The 19,874-nt window shown below is 35.4% G+C and overlaps 1 protein-coding gene across 1 annotated transcript in view; it reads left to right on the forward strand.

Moving 5' to 3' along the window:
* The first annotated feature begins 4,537 nt into the window (after window positions 1–4,537).
* LOC149785518 (uncharacterized) overlaps window positions 4,538–19,874 on the forward strand; it is a 73,246-nt gene continuing 57,909 nt past the window's right edge. The window contains exons 1-6 of the mRNA XM_089979321.1: window positions 4,538–4,582; window positions 4,739–5,642; window positions 6,856–6,984; window positions 8,423–8,491; window positions 13,228–13,257; window positions 16,981–17,166. Coding sequence (XP_089835447.1) covers window positions 5,421–5,642; window positions 6,856–6,984; window positions 8,423–8,491; window positions 13,228–13,257; window positions 16,981–17,166 — 636 coding nt within the window. The 5' untranslated portion in view covers window positions 4,538–4,582; window positions 4,739–5,420. The remainder of the gene's footprint in view (window positions 4,583–4,738; window positions 5,643–6,855; window positions 6,985–8,422; window positions 8,492–13,227; window positions 13,258–16,980; window positions 17,167–19,874) is intronic.

A 19,874-nucleotide genomic window follows, 5' to 3' on the forward strand; every position in this document is an offset into this window, starting at 1 on the left:
TGATAATGATTGGGTTGAAATCACTAAGGGTGGTACGGTAGGCTTAGTCACAGGGTTGACATGTTTGGCTCGGGAAGGTCGTATTCTCTTCGGTCGTGATAAAGAAGTCTGATACATTTGTTTCAGACTTCTTAACTCCGCTAAAATGTCCAACAGTACCGTGACCGTTTGATTTTCACCCTCTTGTTTCTTTGCTGCTACTTCTTCTTGCTGTTGTTTTTTTCTTACCTCTTCTTCTTGTTGCTGTTGCTGTAGGAGAAAAGTCTGTTCCGCTTCCTTTTGTCGTTGTATAAATTTCTCCAATTCTTCTTTCTGTCTCTGTCTAAAATTCTCCACTTGCGGTAATGAAGAAAGTAACGAAGGTTCCGGAACAAATTCTTGCGAGGAGAGAAAATCCACAAAATCCCAATTCACCTCTTCTGAAAGTAAGTCCGGGTTCCCTTGGGCAGTCTCCCCTGCTGGTGCACCCCACTGGATCGTTTTCTGAGTTTCCGTCATGTTGAATCACTGTCGCATAGATTGACTGCACACAAGCGCTAGCGAATCTATATTGACTACGTGACGTCACAGACTGCTCTCTTCGGATTGGATGCGAGCTGACTGAATTCTGTAACGCGTGTTCGGATTGGTAAATGAACTCAATCCGTTTCAATCCTTCCTTCGCCTATAAATAAGCGCCGTTCAATGCATTGATTCACCTGTTCTCGTCGCTTCAAGATGTGGACTACAGTTGAGTCATCCACCCTTGTGTCTTCCATGATGTTTCGGACAGACTTGCTCATGTATGTCCGATCGAAGTGGACCGTTGTCCACAGGACAAACACCAGCCTGTGGATACGTAGGATCTACGTCGAAAGACAAGGATGCCTGAAAAGAGTGCTGATGTACGGACCAACAGTAAGACGCAGCCTAAGGACAAGAAGAAGACCAATGCGGTGCCATTTATGTTAATGAATACATTAACATAAAACCCAAAGGCCCTTTTCAGGGCCAGCCATATTTCTCGAAAAGAGATAGCCTTTTCATTGCCTACCCCTTTTTTAAAAAAATTTTTTAAATTTAAAAAAAATCCCATGTTAAATTTCCCTTGTCCGTAGAGTGACCCACGATTTATTGCCATGTTCAATTCCCTTGTACGTAGAGTGACCCACGATTTATTCCCATGTTAATTCCCCTTGTACGTAGATTGACCCACGATTTTTCTCCATGTTAAATTTCCATTGTACGTAGATTGACCCAAGGGTGTTTTTAATGCTAATTCCCATTGTACGTAGAGTGCCCCCCTTCACTACTAACATGGATAGCAGCAGAGAGGGGGCGTCTACAATTCTGTTTGGGACAAACAATAATCGTAGACGTGGTATTGACCTCTATGAGTGGTCACTATTTTTTTTGGTCAAACACAAGGGTGACCACTCCCTTAAGTGGTCTGTTCACCCTCTCTGCTGCTAGCTGAGGTTAGATTTATTGAGCCAAGAGCGCATAAGATTCAAATATGGCGCATCAGGTGAGACAAAATAATTTACATAACACTGTAAGGCTGTTAAATGAAGCAGCCGATTTTTGTTATCACGCGTCATTAAAACCAGTAAAGCTAAACTGAGTCCGCCGCCGTCAACTCCGAAGACCCCCAATGTCATTGAAAAATCGCTCCTCAAATCGCCTAGTGCAACATCGTCGACATCGGCTACGTTGATCTGCGACAACAGACAGTTATTTCGAAGAGTTTCCAATTTAAATAAGCTTAATTGGTTGTGAACTGTTTATTTTCCATTTCTACTGAATTCGGTTCAAATCATTGGAGCATCGTAAAACTACAAACGACAAGATAAGATGGACATTAAAAGTTTTATAGACGTGGTTTCATTAAATCTTGAAGAGAGAGAGAGAGAGAGAGAGAGAGAGAGAGAGAGGTGGAGTATCCATGGATTCTGGATTTTCCTCCACATACTACAAACATTATTATATTTATTTTGATTTCTGCATTTGAACTGCTTAAATGATTTAAGGTTCTGTAAGGGATACTATATTGCAAAGAATTCTTTGCTTAATATATGGGAGAATAAGAGGACGAAAGAGATTGAGAGAGAGAGAGAGAGAGAGAGAGATCATAATCAAGTGTACAAAGCTACTTGTGTGATCATTCTTCTGTATTTTCACTCAGTATAGATGTATATCACTACTGTATTATAAACTTATGATTAAATGTACCCAGTAGTTAAAATGTTTGTTGTATTTTCACAATATTTTTCAGTTCCGTTAGACGTTGTTGAATGTTCCACACAAAATTCAACATTCTTTGAAAATTTGCAACCTGACATATACTGTATATTTGACATTTTTAACACCATTTTCAGAGCTGAATACGCTATACACGACGGCCAGTATAGCTGGTCGAGGAAGAATCCAGGAAAGCCCGGGTATGAACCCACCAATCCAGGGGAAGTAGCTAGCAAGCCTTTTCACGTACCCATAGTGACCGAGCCCGAGACTCGAACACTTGCGGACAGTTGTTATTGTTGTTGTTGTGGGGTTTAACGCCATTTTTCAGCACGATAGGCTATACATGGCGGCCAGTATTAATGGTGGAGGAAGAACCCGGAAAACCCCGGAAAGAACCACCGACCCACGAGAAGCTACTGGCAAGCTTTCTCACATGCCCACATTGGCTGAATCTTAGACTCGAACCGCCGCAGACAGAGGTGAGATGGCAGTGATCCGTAACGAAGAGCGCTTTAGACCACTCGGCCACTCGGGTCCCCCACTTGCGGACAGAAGTGAGTTGGCAATGATCGGTAAAAGGGTGCGCTTTGAACCACTTGGCCACCCAGAACACCTGAAATAGTATAAGAAACGAACGGTTATTTTTTTTACTGATTCAACGTCTATATTTTCAAATCTCTTCAGGTTAATTATTTAATGACACCACCTTTGAGGGGCGATCCGGATGTTATGAATGACATTGGGGTCATCGGACTGGGCGGCTTGTTAACCTCTGTTGCTTTTATGGTGCTCGATAATAAATCGGGTGCTTCAGTTATCAGCCATACAGCATTATTTAAATCATTCTGTCTCACCTGCGGCACCATGTTCAAATGTTTAGCACTCTTGGCTCAATGAATATAATCTCCCCTCAAAGTGCAGGTGCGCCCTCTATTCGCTCATTTGTCAATAGTGTTTGCGCATGTGTGTTGTATATGTGTATATTCTTTAGATTTTCTGTTGTTACTTTGTTTCAATTAAACTTTGCTCTTAAACCAGCTTGTTTTTGTTTGTTTAATTTAAATGCCTCTTATTTCGTTTGGTGTTTGATTCTTTCCTTCGTGTTATTTTTCCTTTGACATTTGTCTATTTCGTTTGTGCCTCATTTGTTTTATTTTGGGTATTGCTTTTGTTATTTTTAAAAACGTGTTATTTCGTGTTTGCCTATTTCATTCGTATTTTCTGTTTCTTGCGACATTTGTTTCATTGTGCTACGTTTTATTCGAGTGTTGATCTTATTATATGGGCTTAAATATTTTTATTTTGCAAGCAGTCTTGTTTAATTTGAGCTCTTCTTGGCTTATGTGAAAGTTACTTATTTTTTTAAATTTCATATTTATTTCGGCGATGGCTTTCCGATGGCCCGATTTGGGTAGTCCGACTTTCCGGTGTACTTGTAGCCCCGGAATCGTTGTAGTCTGGTTCCCTGACCTCTCTGCTCTCCATTACTCTTCTCAATTAGGGGCTATTGTCCAGTTTTTATGCACAATATTAATGCCGCGATCAGCGGTCTATTATAAAAAAAAAAAAAAAAATCAAATACACAAGTGAGGTCAAAAAGGTCCATATTTTGGATACCTATATTAAAGCAAAGCATAAGAATATCATCCACTTGACCAAAGAAGTCAATGACAGTTATAGTAGAAGAGGCTTATGCACCCCAACCCCAAATTTACATCTGCAATTTTCATGTCCGAAGGTCAGTTTTGACACCATGGCTCATAGTGCAAACACAAGACCTTTTCCTAGATGACAATTCGGCAATTGTGTACTAAACAGGCTCATGCAATTGAAAATAGTTGTCATCCAAGCCGTTTTTAAAAAACAAAATAGATATTCTACTTGCCCCAAACCCATGCGTTTACTACTATTGGAGGCTAGCTCCTCTTCCTAGCTGACTATTGGTATTTCACTATCAAATTACTGCAGAGTAACTATGGAAGGTGTACATGCCTGACATAAATTTAAAAAAAAAACAAAAAACACACAAGCCCGAAACACCTAGTTCACAAATATATCCATATCTTTAAATAGCAAACAATAATAGCTGAAAAAGTCACACCATAGCCTTAAGTTAAGAAATTTAACAGGGCCAATCTACGAAACTAGACCCTGCCACCTTAACATCCCTAATAACGAAGAGTAAGGCTGAGGAGAGTGTTTTGTTAAACCAGACTAGAATCGAATGTTTGATCTCTCTTGAGACTAAGATGGACACCTGTTGATCTGTATCATTCAAACACTTAATTTCTACGTCATTTCCGTAACGACCATTGCGCATACCTCTTGCGCATTTTCCCTGGGCCCTGTTTACATCGAGGTATAGTCCATACTTTCCTATATATTGTGCGAGTATTATTAAAGTAAATTGCGCAGTAATAAATTCGTGGAATAGTGAAATATCATATCTACTGTGGTAGTAAAAATCTAGTCGTTTCAAGAATGCATTGTTAATTCAAACCAATTTCTTTTTCAGTTCTGTTGAGCAACGTCTGTCAGATGCCTTCATCTTAAGTGTGTTACAGCCTCGTTTTGAGCGAAAGTCTTCGTCAAATGCTCAAAAGTCGTCAAAAAGGAGATAAACCCAGCGACGTCAACAAATATATGGTCTTTCTGCCTCCAGATTTACTAAATGAATTGGATTACTAAATTACAATGAGATAATTGTTAACACATTGCAGTCCCGGGTTTAAAATATTAAAAAATAAATTCCACCGTTCGTTGACCACATGAACATCAATGAATGACAGCATGTGCCCTTAGATAAATTTTGTCTGTTCATATAGTCATGGACCACACATATACCATTTGATTACATCTCAGATAAACCTGTTGCTATGTTTAATCCGTGAAGATGAATTTAGGTTGCCATTTTCTGGGACATGTTAGATAGGTTTTACTTGGTTCAGTGAACATGAAGCACACTGTTATGGTATATTTTTGATGTAATATTAGTGATTCCAGTTGGAGATAGAGCCATGAGAAAAGTCTCTGTATGATTTCATATCAGTCAGAATTTATTTATAAACAACTTTTATTGTTGTGGAACTTGTTCAGAGGCAACCAAGCTAGGTCAGATACAGTATTAGCTGTAGTTTCTGTCATAAAGCTAGCTTCTGATTAACAAAAGACTTTCCTTTAAGAAAGTGGTGAAAGAAATGTCAGTGTTGAAGAAAGGGAACAAACCTACAAGAGGAAATGATGCAGTTGCATCAAGATTAGCTGACTTTGCTGGAGAAAACGCTGTCCCTCTTGCCGGTATGTCGACTTCACAAGAACACGATAGTGGTGCGGAGGACACAGGATCACGATCTGCCATGTTAAGTAGTCTGGATGTTGATGAGTTGGCAGGCTCACTTGACAGCACTTCCTTATCAAGGGTGGGCATTTCAGCGTTTTATATGTACCCTATGTGGCTATATTTTTTTTTTACATTCAGATTATGACCTAATGCTTTTATGTTTCAATTAGGATTCCACAAAATCGTTTTCTCTTGTAGCTGCCAAACCGAGACAAGATGCAGCTGTCAATTTTCTGATAGTAATGATATTGTCCTCTGCAACATTTTATTTGAAGCATAATCTCATAGTGAGATTATCTTATAATGGAGTACGATACATATAATGTTAGTACCACTTAATGAAATGGGAATCCATGACCACCATCACTATGTAACAGGAAATAATAATAATGAGCCTTATAGGAATGGAGTATCGTACCTACATATCTTGAACATGTTCCAGGTATAGTCATGAAACTTCATGGTACATTCATTTGGAGAAATTTTATTCACTGGCATGAAAAGTAAGTCTCATTGGTTTACTTGCATGTTTCAGTGACTGTTGGGTTTTGGGGTGAAGCACAATTGAAACAGGTGAGACGTTATTCCACTGGACATTAAATTTCCAAAATGTGCAGTCATGCTATATATTTTCAGGATAGTTTGTAACCTGATGTGTAATAAATGCAGAAATTATAACAGTTAAATGAAAATATTGATATTGCTTGCTAACCTTTTAGGATGAGAACTGAGTTCATATTAAAAAAAACAGGTAGAATTAAAAAAAAAATATGAAGTTGAGATTGTTCACTTGTCATTTGGAAATCTCAGTATGCAGAAATTTACAAAGTATGCCTTTTCATTGGAGTGATTTTGTGTGCACTGTATTTTTATGAAAACGGTTTTTATTCTTATTTTTTTTTATTGGATGTATCTGTTAACATTACATCTTTACAACCAGAAGTCACTGTGATCAGTTTTTATTCTTTAGAATTAATTTTAAGCATGCTGCAAAGAGAGTCACTTTTGCACAATTATTCATTAATTGTATTAGAGTTTTCCATCAAGATAGTTGATTCATTTGACACAGTTATATGAATCCCATCACACAGACATCTATAAATCACCTTTTGGATAATTTCTATTTGTATTTTAGCCAGTACTTTTTCATTTAGAATAGCCCTATCCTATTGAAGTTTTTGGTGATTATTGGTTTTTGGATTTCTTTAAGTTACTATGAACCTATTCCCTTGTATCAAGTGTCTTCAGTTGTTTATCTTTGATTGCTGATTAAGAATCTTCCAATTTTAAAGGACAAGAAATCTAGTTCAGGCAACATCAGTTATGATCCTAATAAACCGAAGACAGTATCTGTGGCCACACCTGGTCAAAAAACACCAAAGCCTGTACAGAATAAGAAGAACCCTTTGAAAGCTGACCTGGTAAGTAGAATTTTGATCTGATTATTAACATTATGTATTGACTGCTCCAGTGTCCTAGTGGTTAGAGTGTCCACCTTGGATGTGGTAGGTTGTGGGTTCGATTCCCTGTCAAGTCATACCAAAGACTTACAAAAATGGTACTAACAGCTGCCTCGCATGGCGCTCAGCATTAAGAGGTTAGTGTCAGGACTGGTCGGCCTGGTGTTGGGATAATGTGACTGGGTGGGACATCATGCTACATGTCTGCGGCATGATGCCCCAGTTCTATACATCACTATAAACTGCCACACTGCAGACATCGTAGCAGTATGACTGAAAAATTGTTAAAGCTACGTTAAAAATCCAAATCACACATACACACACACTATGTGTGTGTATGTGTGTATATATATATATATATATATATATATATATATATATATATATATATATATATCTGTGTGTGTGTGTGTGTGTGTATAAACAGCATAGATCTAGTCCTGCCATGGCTTAACATGGCAGATTAGGGCCCACATTCAATTATGAATAAAACAGATCTAGTCTTGCCATGGATTAACATGCTGTCAGATCAGGGTCTGTATTCAGTTGTGAACAACATGGATCTAGTCCTGCCATGGCCTCAGATGCTGACAGATCAGGGTCTACATTAAATTATGAACAGCATAGATTGGATGGGAGAGTGGTCTTGCTTGTACAGATCACTCATACATCTCTCTTTGCATGAGTTCAAATCCAAGCTTGACAAATGTGGGGACATGAAAAAGCTTGCTCTGTGGGGCAGTGGTTCCTTCTGGGCTCTTCCACCACCAAATATAACGGTACAAAACTAAAAATCAGTCTGAATAGATTGAATTATTTACTTCCTCTTTTTTTTGGGAACCAATTTCATTTTTTAAAATTGGTGAGATTGTAAAACTGCACCCAAAAAGATGGTCAAAGACTGATTCTATTAAAGAGTTAATTTCAGAATGTGTCAAAGGATTTGCTGAGCCAGATTAATTGATTGTACATGTCAAATTCATTATTTGACCTGATGACATAGTTTACATTGATTGAATGCATCATCATTTAACATGAACTGTGTCTTTGGCAAGAATAATACACTTTGTACTAAATGCTCTAAATAAACAAAAGAAAATTGTGTAATTTTATGGCGTTTAATAATTTTTTTGTGGATTGTTAATATATTTGCAAAGAGCACTTATATAGCAGTTTGATAATGGCTTTATATAATTTTTTTCTAGTTTGTAAATCGAAGCATAAATGCTGTTCATCTCCTCCTGGACAGGATATAGCTAATTATGAATGAACTTTTATACCAGTTTGAAAATGGCTTGTGTATATGTGTGCATTTATGCATGTGTATTTGGTTCTTTTTACAATATGTTTCCTACCTTGTAAACCTAAGTATACATGCAGTTTATTTCTTCCTACATAGGATGTAGCAAAAGAGTTCAAGAAATGCAAAGAAGAAGCTTCGACAAGGCTTGATCTTAGCAAGTCTCAGGTAAAAATGCATTTTTATCTCCACCCTGCTTTAGCGTCAGATACATTGTGTTAGACCATCTTTGGTCATTAACTGAATCTTTGAATTATTTGATGGGGATACAGCAAACTTGGTAATCTGTAGAGAGGGCATGCAATTGTTTTGGCTTCCAACCATTTATTCAAACATTTAAATAATGATGAAACTTGTGGGGAGCAAAGTTGTTCTAATTAGCTCACCTCTACAAAGGTGGTACTAGTACTGTCATCATTGGCATCCACAATTATAAAGGCAAAGGCATATTTACAGACTTGATGCATTGCAACCATTCTTTCACCTTAGATCCTGACAATAGTTGGAGTGGGTTTCATAGCACCTACAATCTGGTGAGAGGGGCAAATTCTGTGCATGTACATTCTTAGCGAATTATGTGCATTTTACTTTTAGTTTTTTTTAATACACTGAGATATCAGAAATAAGGAAAATTGGTGAGGTGATGCATCTTGATGTATACTTCTCCCGTACCACAAAAGAAGGCATCTCCCATATTTAACACTTTGTTGACTTTGGTTCAGTTGTGTTTATTTCTTAGGCTCTGTTCATGCTAGTATTGTCAAGCACAGTGATTGTATGCATCTGTTAGTATCTCATCCTTGCAACAAATAAAGGTCACTGTGACTTGTATTTATATTGTGCTGGCTTAGGCAAAGTTTTTGTATTTAGCTCATGATTATATAGGCTTTTTTATATTCTGTTTTCATACTGCTTTATCTTGAATCATAAAGCTTGGTGAGGGGATGCATTTTGATGAATACAGTAATACCTTGAACATTCGCGAGGTTAGGTTCCAGAACCAGTCACAGATCAGGAGGAATCGCAAATGTTTGGTACAAGTCACTAAAAATGCTAATAAATGCTTATTTCTAGGGTTTAAGCCCTAAATATGACCCAAATCATGCTCCCAAAGCACTTTAATTTCATTTAAAAGTTAGCTTAATACATTACCCTTAAAAAGAGAAATAAATGGTTCACATAAAAATAGAGTACAGTATCGCCTAATGGGTATTTGCCACACTAGCGCATTTACAGTACGGTACATGTATACTAATATTACCCCTATACTAATCATTGGCTGCCATTTTCTTTTGCACTCACAGTAAGGTAAAACCAAGTAATGAATGGGACTGTAAACTTAATGACTGACATTTTCTTTGTCATTGTCAGGAAGGTAAACTAGGTAAACTTCATATGTCACAGAAGTCATATAACGAAGGTACAATTCAATAAAATAAAGAGAAACAAACATGTACGTAGAGGGTACCAATGAAAATTTCGCGAATCCGTGAATTCGCGAATCCAGAAACGCAAATGCATGAGGTATTACTGTACTACATCCTCATCACAAAATTAGCTCACTGTTATCCATATTTCATGATTCACTGACTTGGGTTGGACTGGTTTAATTTATTTCTCAAGCACATATATAATCAAACTAGATGATTGTATGCATTTCTATTAGTACAACTCATTTGCTACCAAAGGCCACTGAGTTAAATTTATTCCAAAATGTTTATGCAGTTCATTCTACATTTTTCAGACTGAGTCTTTAATTAGCAACATATGCTACTATTGTGCTGAGGTTCCTAAAAATGCACATACATACATACATACATACATACATACATACATACATACATACATGAATGCATGCATGCATGCATACAATAGACACAATGCATACAGTCAGTCAGTCAGTTAGTCATACATACATACATATTATATTAGCTTAGGTTTTTACAGTTAGCTTGTGCCCACATAGGCTTTGTTATACCTGGAAATATGAAACTTGTTGAAGGATGTATCTTGAGTTCTACACCCACATCACAAAATATGATCCATAATTTATGCAACAGGAACTTGCATTTCATTTTCTTTTAATCTTGTACTTGAATCAGTGAAGTAAATAGTTGTATACATATCTATTGGTACTGTAACACCCATACTAAAAGGTAATTTTTACTGGCATGTTTATTGTCAGTGTAGTATATACTGTTGAGTCCAGATCCAAAATCATTAAGCTTCAGACATGCCAACCCTTAAAAATGTCCATAATTTTAAAAAAAAATTGACATTTTATGGATGCATACCAAATCAAGTCTAAATTATGAAGCTTGAGATGTGATTAAAAGTTAAGTGATGTCTGGACTTATAGATAAACATTGATTTTGTGTATTTTGCATAGAGAATGGGACTAAAGTTGCCATTTTATTGTTGCTGCCAAAAGCACAGTCCATATTGTATAATGTCTTGTTTGATCAAGTTTTCAAGTTCCATTAGCTTACATTTCATTTGGCTGGAATGTGATGGAAGCCAGGAATGTCAAAATCAGATTAAGTTGAATTATGTTTAATTAACATAATGAATAAAAAAAAATTAATACTGAAGAAATTGTTTAGGTTGCTTTGTTTCATTCATGATTCTCATCACCCCTTTAACTGATTTTGGTATTCCCGGCTTCCATCACATTCAAGCCAACTGAAATGTATGCCAACAGAACTTGAAAAGATGTCCATTTGCATGTGTTAAAATTTAAATTTAGTAGAAAAAAGACATCAGAGTAAGTAAAGTCTGACTAAAACATTACGACTTTAATTTGTACAGAAGCGCAGATATGGGCTGCCAAGTGTGTGAAATATTCCTGAAAATTTGACTTATCTTTCTGATGTTAATCGACACAGGAACACAATACACTGCATTGTTAATTGGGCAGTAAGACCTTGACCCCAAAAACATAAATATCAGGGTGGCTGTCTTACATTGTAAGACTATTGCAATAACCATAGACATATATAACACATCTCTGCTATAACTTACTTGGGAAGGGATTAATGGTCAATCAGATGTCAAAACACATGCCTATGAATGTGCAAGAGTTTGTTTGTCAGCGCAGTTGTAATCAACTCCAGCTATTTGCTGGCTTGATGTCTACATTTTGACTTGATCTACAACATAATACTGGAAATAACTGGCTAAGGAGGGGGAACATCTTAAAACATACAGTCACTCAATGTACATCTAAAAAATCTCAGGGTGAAGTCATTTTCACTTTCCTAACAGAAAAGGCGAAGTTTCCGTGCTTTTTTTGTGTGACTTAGTTGCCCAATTTGCCTGGTAACATAACCCCTGTGACATGCACATACAAAGTCATCAAAGCGCATTGGGAAATGACAGACCCCAACCAAAACAAAAAGGCCACTGATAAGCGTCTTGGTTGCTAAAAAGACATTATTGTATAATGCTGCTGCTATGCAGGACAAATGCCTTGTTTCTAACTTTCTTTTGGAGCATAATAATCCATTTTTTGAGCTACTGTATGTAAATGAGTACAAAAATTCAAGTAAAGTTGAATATCAGATCAGCAAAAAATAAATTAACCATTATTTCAGAGTGAAGTTTCCTATTTCTTAATTATCTTATTGTCTAGTAATGACAACAAGGTATGCATATAAACTTTATTTTTGAATTGGGTGATTATTATTGATTTTAATATTGAAAATTACACAATTATGTCCAGATTGCAAATGTTTGGGTTGACAATTTTTAGATTTTCACCATCGAGGGTTGGCATATCAGAAAACTTTGTGAGATGCATTTTGAATGGCAGTATTATCTTATTGCAGATGTTGGTCATTATGGCCCATATTTTATGCTTTGCAGACTGCTTAAATTATATATTTTTTTGTTGCAAAGTAAAGAAGGTCTTAGTGACCCATATTCCATCTTTTACAGACTTTTGTCATTTCTTGTGTTCAATATCGTAAGCAGATTATTTTTGAGCATGTCACATGCATACTGTATATACTCGATTATAAGTCAAGTCAAACTGCAAATAACAAAGATCCTGATCTATCATAGCATAGTGTGCCAGCAGACCAGGGTCTGTGTGGTTGGTTCTACTGATTACCCTTAACAAACTGCACTCACCCAGATTCTCCAGCGCATTATGTGATGGCATATCTGGGTCTGTGCTGTTTGCTGTTGGCAGTCTTTTATGCTTTTTTGTGAGAGGATGCATTTTTAAAGTACCACACAGATTGCAAATGCATCAATGACTTCCTTTTCATTCTGTGTTTAAGTTTCATTTATTGAGTGCTGTTTATAGTCAGATAAAATGACCTGATTATTGGATGTATCTCTGTTAACATTACAGCTTTACAACCAGAAGTCACTGTGGTCTACATGTCATTTTACAAAGCATTTATGTTTAGCTCATGACCATGTGGCTGTATACATCGTAGCCCTCACAGAAGGTTCTCTATGTCTAATGCAATTGGATGTATGCATGAGCATTTATTTAGCATTGTACTTTCTATATAAAAGATTATACATTGTATATTTGGGCTAACCTTTATATTGTACATGTGTGCGAGTGTAAGAATTATATGAATGGACTGCATACTTTTCATGTTAGGCCTAGCTGTACAGGCTAATCAAGGTCAGTAGTGATGCATTAACTATGATTCTGATATTGGCTCCAATGTTATGCATTGGCTATATAGTGCTGACTAAAAGTTAAAAAAATATAAAGGCACAAAAATCGGAAAAAAGTTTGTCATTAGTGATTGCAGTGGTTGCTGGAGACTACTGAAAGTCTGCAGTGGAGAGCTGTGTTGTTGATAATTTAAATACATTTTGCCTTAAATATTGGAGTACCTTGTTTCATGTATTTTGACTCCATCTTTCTGATTTATTTTCAGATCACAGTTATTCCAAATACTGTCAGGGAGGTAAGTTTTGTATTAAGTAAATTTTCATAAAATTTATGCATTAGAGGACAAAGGAGGAAATGATTTACTTGTACTTTATCTTGACATTTGTTTTATGATCTTTAGAGTTTTATCATATTTACTGTAGTTTATAGAATTTTACTGACATTTATCACATTGATTTATCATCTGTGGATATTAAATTCAGAACTTGACACAACTCTCATTTAGTTTTGTCAGGGTCAGTAAGAAGTATAAACTGGAAACATTTGTAAACGTGGTTTTTAGCCGTAGTGGTTATTTGTCTTAAATGGAATTTAAATGTGACCCATTTTTGATGTGTGGAAATTCCACCTGCAGTCTGTGCACTTTTATGACGCAAGTAGATTTAGGCTGGAGATTCACTCTTAATTAGTCTTGATTCAACTCTGGCTTAGTTTCTTACTGAACACGTGCTGTCATAACAAATTTTCTCTGTAACACTTATCAACATTTGTTAGACTACTGTTTACACCTTATTGACTAGTAATCGCACCTTTGTAAAATCAGTGTGAATTGGTTGGAGCTAACAGGTCGCTGATGTGTGCATTACTGAATCAATTTTAGATTGCTTTTGAGTTGTCTTTGATGGTTATGATAGAGGAAGATGGAAACAATTATGACTTGAATGGATTAACTATTTTGCAATATCCGCTTTTGTTTGATTGCCATCAAATTTAATCAGTTAGACAAAACTGTGGAAAACATTGTGACTCTCAAAGCCAGTTGTCAGAGTGGATGAACTTTAATTGTGTTTTATTGGCAGTCACATTTAATTGTCTTAATTCACTGAAACGTTTAAAAATTCAGAAACAGTTACGACTTGATTGGATTAACTTCTGATCACATGTATGTTTGTTTTATTGCACATCAGGTTATAATTAACTTTAAGAATGTTGGCAGCTTGTGAAGCCAGTTGTCAAACATAAGTTGACAGCTTTAATTGTTTTTTGTTGGTGATTACTTTACTTACTCCGTACAACATTAAAAACTCGGGTGTGACTTGTGAGCGTTGCTTTTCTAGCCAAAATCATTTGAAAACAGTGTCTAGATTTGACCATGTGAAGTTAGCAAAACTGATCAGGATTTTCAAAGGTCTATCATTCAAAAACTAGGATGCAGAAAGAGTTGTTGCCAAGTATGGAAAGAATAAAAATCGAAGGAAGTAATTACCTGACATGTTTTGTTGACAAATGACTTCAGAGTACACAGACTCACCGGTTAGGATGTTCATCCTTGGGGTTTGATTAATAAATAACTTTCATAGTTATATGGATATATTTTTGACTTTTAAAATAATTTGAAGAGTTAAAAAATTTAAAATGTTGAAATTAAAAATATAAGTATAAAATAACCCTTTTTCTGTTTTACATAGCAAATATTCAGTCAAATGTAATTAGGGAGAGAAACACTTGTACAAAAATCAGTACCGACCATGTCAGTCTCACTGTCTGTGAGTCTCTTTCTAACTTCTCAAGTGTTTCCCTTTATTCAACATGGGATGAGAAATCTTAAATGAACAGTCCCAGCTAAGAGCTTGTGGCTAAATAAACCGAATGACTCTCAACATTTTTCATGTTGACTCGTGTGATATGGGGGTCAGGTGTCAAAGTCAAATGACTCTTCAGTTTTTATATCTTTTGAGAACCTAGGCGAATTGGTCATGAAATGGCTGTACTTGTACATGTATCTTTGAAAAGTTGTCGTAAATATTGGTCATGTTCAGAGGAAGCTTGATAAGAGTTTTTGAATCACTTGAGAGCCATGGTGCAGAATATAGCTTTTACTTATGTACACTGTACTTGACTTTCTCCTTTCAAAACTTGGATTTACAAGTATGAACTTCACAAAGAGGCTTAACTTAAATTTTTTGTTCTGTAGTATCTTTTATTAGTATTATACAGTAATTATCTTTGTAATTATCTTGCATTATTATATTTTCAGCATACCATTTTTGCAAATTTTGCACAGAAACCAAAGTTGGTGACATTATTATGTTTAAAAAAGATACCAGTGTTCTTGAATTTTTTTTAAAAAATAGTATGATTTGCAGTACCACCATGTCGGCTTATTCTGCGCGTTGGGTAATTCTGTGCAACAGTACGACATTCCAGTAAACATTGGATCACGTGTTGTTTTTGGTCGAATATCCAATTTGGATCAAGAAAGAACAATCATCCTTTTCTTAAGGAAGTGATATTCATGAAGTTCACAAAAATATCCCACATTTCTACCCTCATTGAATATATGAAAATGTGATTTCTAAATGTCAACATGAAGACCCACTACATGAACTTGTAACCCAGAAAATCCTATTTACTGTGTATCTTTTAGGATCATAAAATAAATACATTATATAATAGATGGAAATGTATACCTTAAAACAATACTGCATTTTAATCCAAGTTTCCAATTTTGCAAGAAGCTTTCCCACACATACAAAATCATCTGCTATCCAGAATATGAACTTGCTGCCTGAACAGGATTCTCAAGAAATTTCCCGGTGTATAGTTGGTTTCTAAATACTTGGTAATTTTTTTCCTCATAAATGGGAATTTGTAAACACATTACATCTTATTCATTGTTGGTTCTCTTTAGCATAACAGCTTTTTTAAATTATAAAATGTTGAACATTACTAATTTTTGTACACGATCAGTTTAGTTTGCTTAATATCTCTTGCTATTTATTGGCATTGTTATGCTGAATATTGTAAAACCAGCTATAAACCTGCCCTAATTACTCAACCAAAATGCCGACAGGAATAGTTCAAATTCAAGAATTTTGTTTCCATAGCCCGATTAATAAACATTACATTTTTTCAAAGCTATGCACAGAATATCACAAAAACAGGGATGGTATCAGTTTTGTCCAAAATTAATATTATTTTGGACAGAATATTCTTGTAACAATTGCCTCTTTTCAAATGGTAAGCATTGCAGTATTTTATTTTTGTCAGTTGGTTGAATTCTGTATGCATTTTGCTTCAGTATTGGTGATGGAAACTTTAGGTGCACAGAAATGCCTGACAGCATTGTACATGTGAAGTAGAATTAGTTTTTTATTTTGAAAGGTCATGCTTTTTATGGCTGTCAAAAACAACTGTTTCTGCACAAAACGTTCAGTTCTAGACAATATCCCCTCCCTAAAGTGTGTGGATGACTTGTACATTGATTAAGGAAGAAGCCTGTTAATTTAAGGGTCAAAAGGTAAAGGTTACTGAAGATTACTGGCAGAAAGAAAAAAATGGTTCTTGTAATAACTTTACTTTAGACCACATGCCTTTACCAAATTTTGTTACAGTCTAAAACTTAAGTACAGAAGATACCTATTTATTTGGAGGTGTAAAGGTCAAAGGTCATCATTATAGCTCAACAAAAGGGGGTTTTGCAGAATAACTTTTGTTCTAGAGTATGTCTCTTGATCAAAATTTTGTGGATGGCTTACACTTAGAGTAATAAAAAAGAACTTGAAGATTCCTGGGTTAGAGGATCAAATGTCATGGTCATGGTAAGTTGAAGAAAACATTTGTTTCTGCACAGCAAGTTTAGTTCAAGACCACATAATTTGACCTAAGGTCTAGGTTATTGAATCTCTTTATTCAGTAATCCCCAGTCATCCATGCTCTAATATTGTCTATATAAAGGAGTATTAAAAACAGGTTGGAAATATATAATATCCTTTACTGGATTCTTTTATTTTTCCAGCTTACCCTTTTGAGAGAGTTTTATCTGTATGGAAATAAAATTGGAAGTCTCCCACCAGAAGTTGGATACTTGACAAACTTGGAAACTTTGGCTCTTAGTGAGAATTCACTGACCACTCTTCCTGACACTCTAGTTAATCTGGAGAAATTGAAAGTTCTTGACTTGCGACATAACAGACTTAATGAGGTAAGTTGAGAATTTTTAATTGATGTTTGTCAGATATTAAAAGGGTTTAAGGAATCAGTTGAATAGAGAGAGGATGTTTTCTCCAAACAAGTGAATAATGGATATATTTCATGTGGGTGGAAAAACTTAATACATTTGAAAGTGGCAAAGCAATAAGTAAAATGTTTTTCACTATCCCACATGATAATGTCATTGATTTGTCATCCATATTCTGTTGTATTTTGGTTGTGTGTGTGTGGGTGTGTATATGTATATATATACATATACTTACCACCAGGCCATGCATGCATCAGAAAGTATGTCTGTTGACAGGGCAGTGAGATAATATTCCTGGTATTTCACTCTACTGAATTATCAAAATTATTTCTTTTTGAAATCCAGTAATTCATGGTTTAGCATAAAAGATTGTGGTATGTATTGTTAGTCATTGACTTGAACAGTTTTTTATATCTGGTACATACAAATTTAGAATTATATTAACTGCATAAATGCACAGACTTCTTGTTCTTAATCGATATTGTTTTATGAAAGTGTGGCATATGCTGCTGTTATTGTGCCTGAAAAATTTTAGGCATTTTAAGGTAAACCTGTCTCCTTGCATGTTGCAAGTTAAGATCAGGTTTTAGGGAATTACCTGTGTCATTATTTTTTATTTTTTGTTGTTGTTGTCATCAGTAGTTTTGCACATCGAGAGTGAGCTTGCATTTTTTCCACAATTTTTTTTCCTGTGTCCTGCACATCTTTACCATGTGTCCCCCTCCTCCCACAGTGATAATCTATTTTATCATTGATCATTGTATCTGGCAATGAAAACATTTAATTGTTTATTATTTGGGAAAGAAAGGTAATTCAGAAATTGTAGCTATTTATTATAATAAATTCAGGTAGAAAATGAGTTAAGAAAATGAGACTATGAACCAGAGCAAAAAATTCCAGGGGCATGTCATTTTAGGTTAACCAGAGTTTCAAATGTATTCATGTTTACATGAGTGTTTTGAGCTCATGATTAAACTTTTATTGCAGTAATGTAAATTTTCAAGAAAAATATGGTATTCCACTGCAGACAACAATGTTAAAGTGGTAAAATTATCAAAGCAAATAAGATTATCCCATTTTTATATCACTGTTGGTGCATTATGTACTATTATTTTCCTTAGTCTCACAAAAAATGTTTACCCACAGATTTTGAGGGTGGTGGTGGATTGCCACGAAACTTACACTGGCATTCATCCCAGTCTTGTTGGTCCTCAAAGAAAATGGTTCTATTCCGTCAGTCAATATGGCCAGCACTCAGCAGCTTCTTAAAAATCTTGTCACTATTCTTTCTAAATGGATGCTTGTATCAACATGGCATTTTCACTAAAAGACTTCTTGCAAATCTTATTGTTATTCCTGAACGTTACAGTCTTGAATTTAAATAATAGACATCTTTCTTTTATTCATCACCCCATATCACTTGACTGTATCATTAAAGTTGAAGCACTTAAGACAAAGTCTTGCTGATGGTTACAAGATAATTGAGCATCCTCTGTGACAGCCTGTTTTTAAACAAACTCTTGAGCCTGTTGAGAGTTTAAAGGCGCTTTTAACAGTCTGAACAAACTGGAAAAGAAAGTTACTAATGTATATAAGAAAGGATACAAAAATACCTGATTCTTAATTAACTAAGTAATGACATAATAACTAATGTAATATCTATCTCTTTCCTGCGAGTACAGTATACAGCTGGCTTTCTGATTGTAATGCACATCATTTTAACACAATTGCAGATATAATGCAGTACCGCTATAGACTCCATGACCAAAATCATGCCAATGTATAATAAGGTGGTTAGAAAAAATCAAGGTGAAGCTTAGTTTTATATCTTCGTATCTTTTCAAAGCACCATTATTTAGCATTTGTCAGTGCCTGACATATATGCAGTTTAGTATGTTATGCAATTCTCACTTTATCCACAATTCTGTACATGTCATGGTTGTGTATATATTGCGAGTCCCAATATTACATGGTAAGCAGTTATATACACAGACTACCATCCTATAATGGGTGGGGGTGGGGCTACATAAATCTTCACAGTTTATGTGAAGTTGAAATTGTAAATTAAATGAAAGCAATTTTTTAAAATTTTAATTAGTAACAATTAAGTCTAATGACTTGGTTATTGCCATAGCTGTAGGCAAGCCACATTGGCAGAAAACAACACCATGTATATGAACAGGTTCTGCAGCTAACTACACAATTGGATTAAAATATGTAATTTTCTGTTCCTTTAAGTTGAAAGGACAGATAATTACACTTTTATAAGTTGCTGATCCCCAAACGTAGCTTAGTTGTTAAATAAATTGTGCAGGTACTGCTTAATATATTTAACTAGTGATGCATTACCTTGCAAGTATGAGCAAGGGACCAGTCATCATAATTTATAAATGACAAGTGATCACTAATTATAGGTAAACGATGAAGTATGGAGAAAAGAAACACTATTGTTTTCTATTTGTATGCCATGTGCTTAGTTTTTCAAGAACTTCAAAATGAAAATGCTGCATTTTAGTACCTCCTTGAAAGTTTTTGCCAGGTAAATTATACTACACTTTTATTTTGATGAGCCTGACAGACAACTCGCTTAGACTATGGGAGGGATCCAGTGTATGAATAATTAGGTGGACCTAGGGCATCAGGCTGTGTGATTTATTTTGGCACCGAGTTTA

The sequence above is a fragment of the Sinohyriopsis cumingii genome, chromosome 13 (genome assembly GCF_028554795.1).
Source record: "Sinohyriopsis cumingii isolate HCF-2022 chromosome 13, ASM2855479v2, whole genome shotgun sequence".
Taxonomy (NCBI): Eukaryota; Metazoa; Mollusca; class Bivalvia; order Unionida; family Unionidae; genus Sinohyriopsis; species Sinohyriopsis cumingii.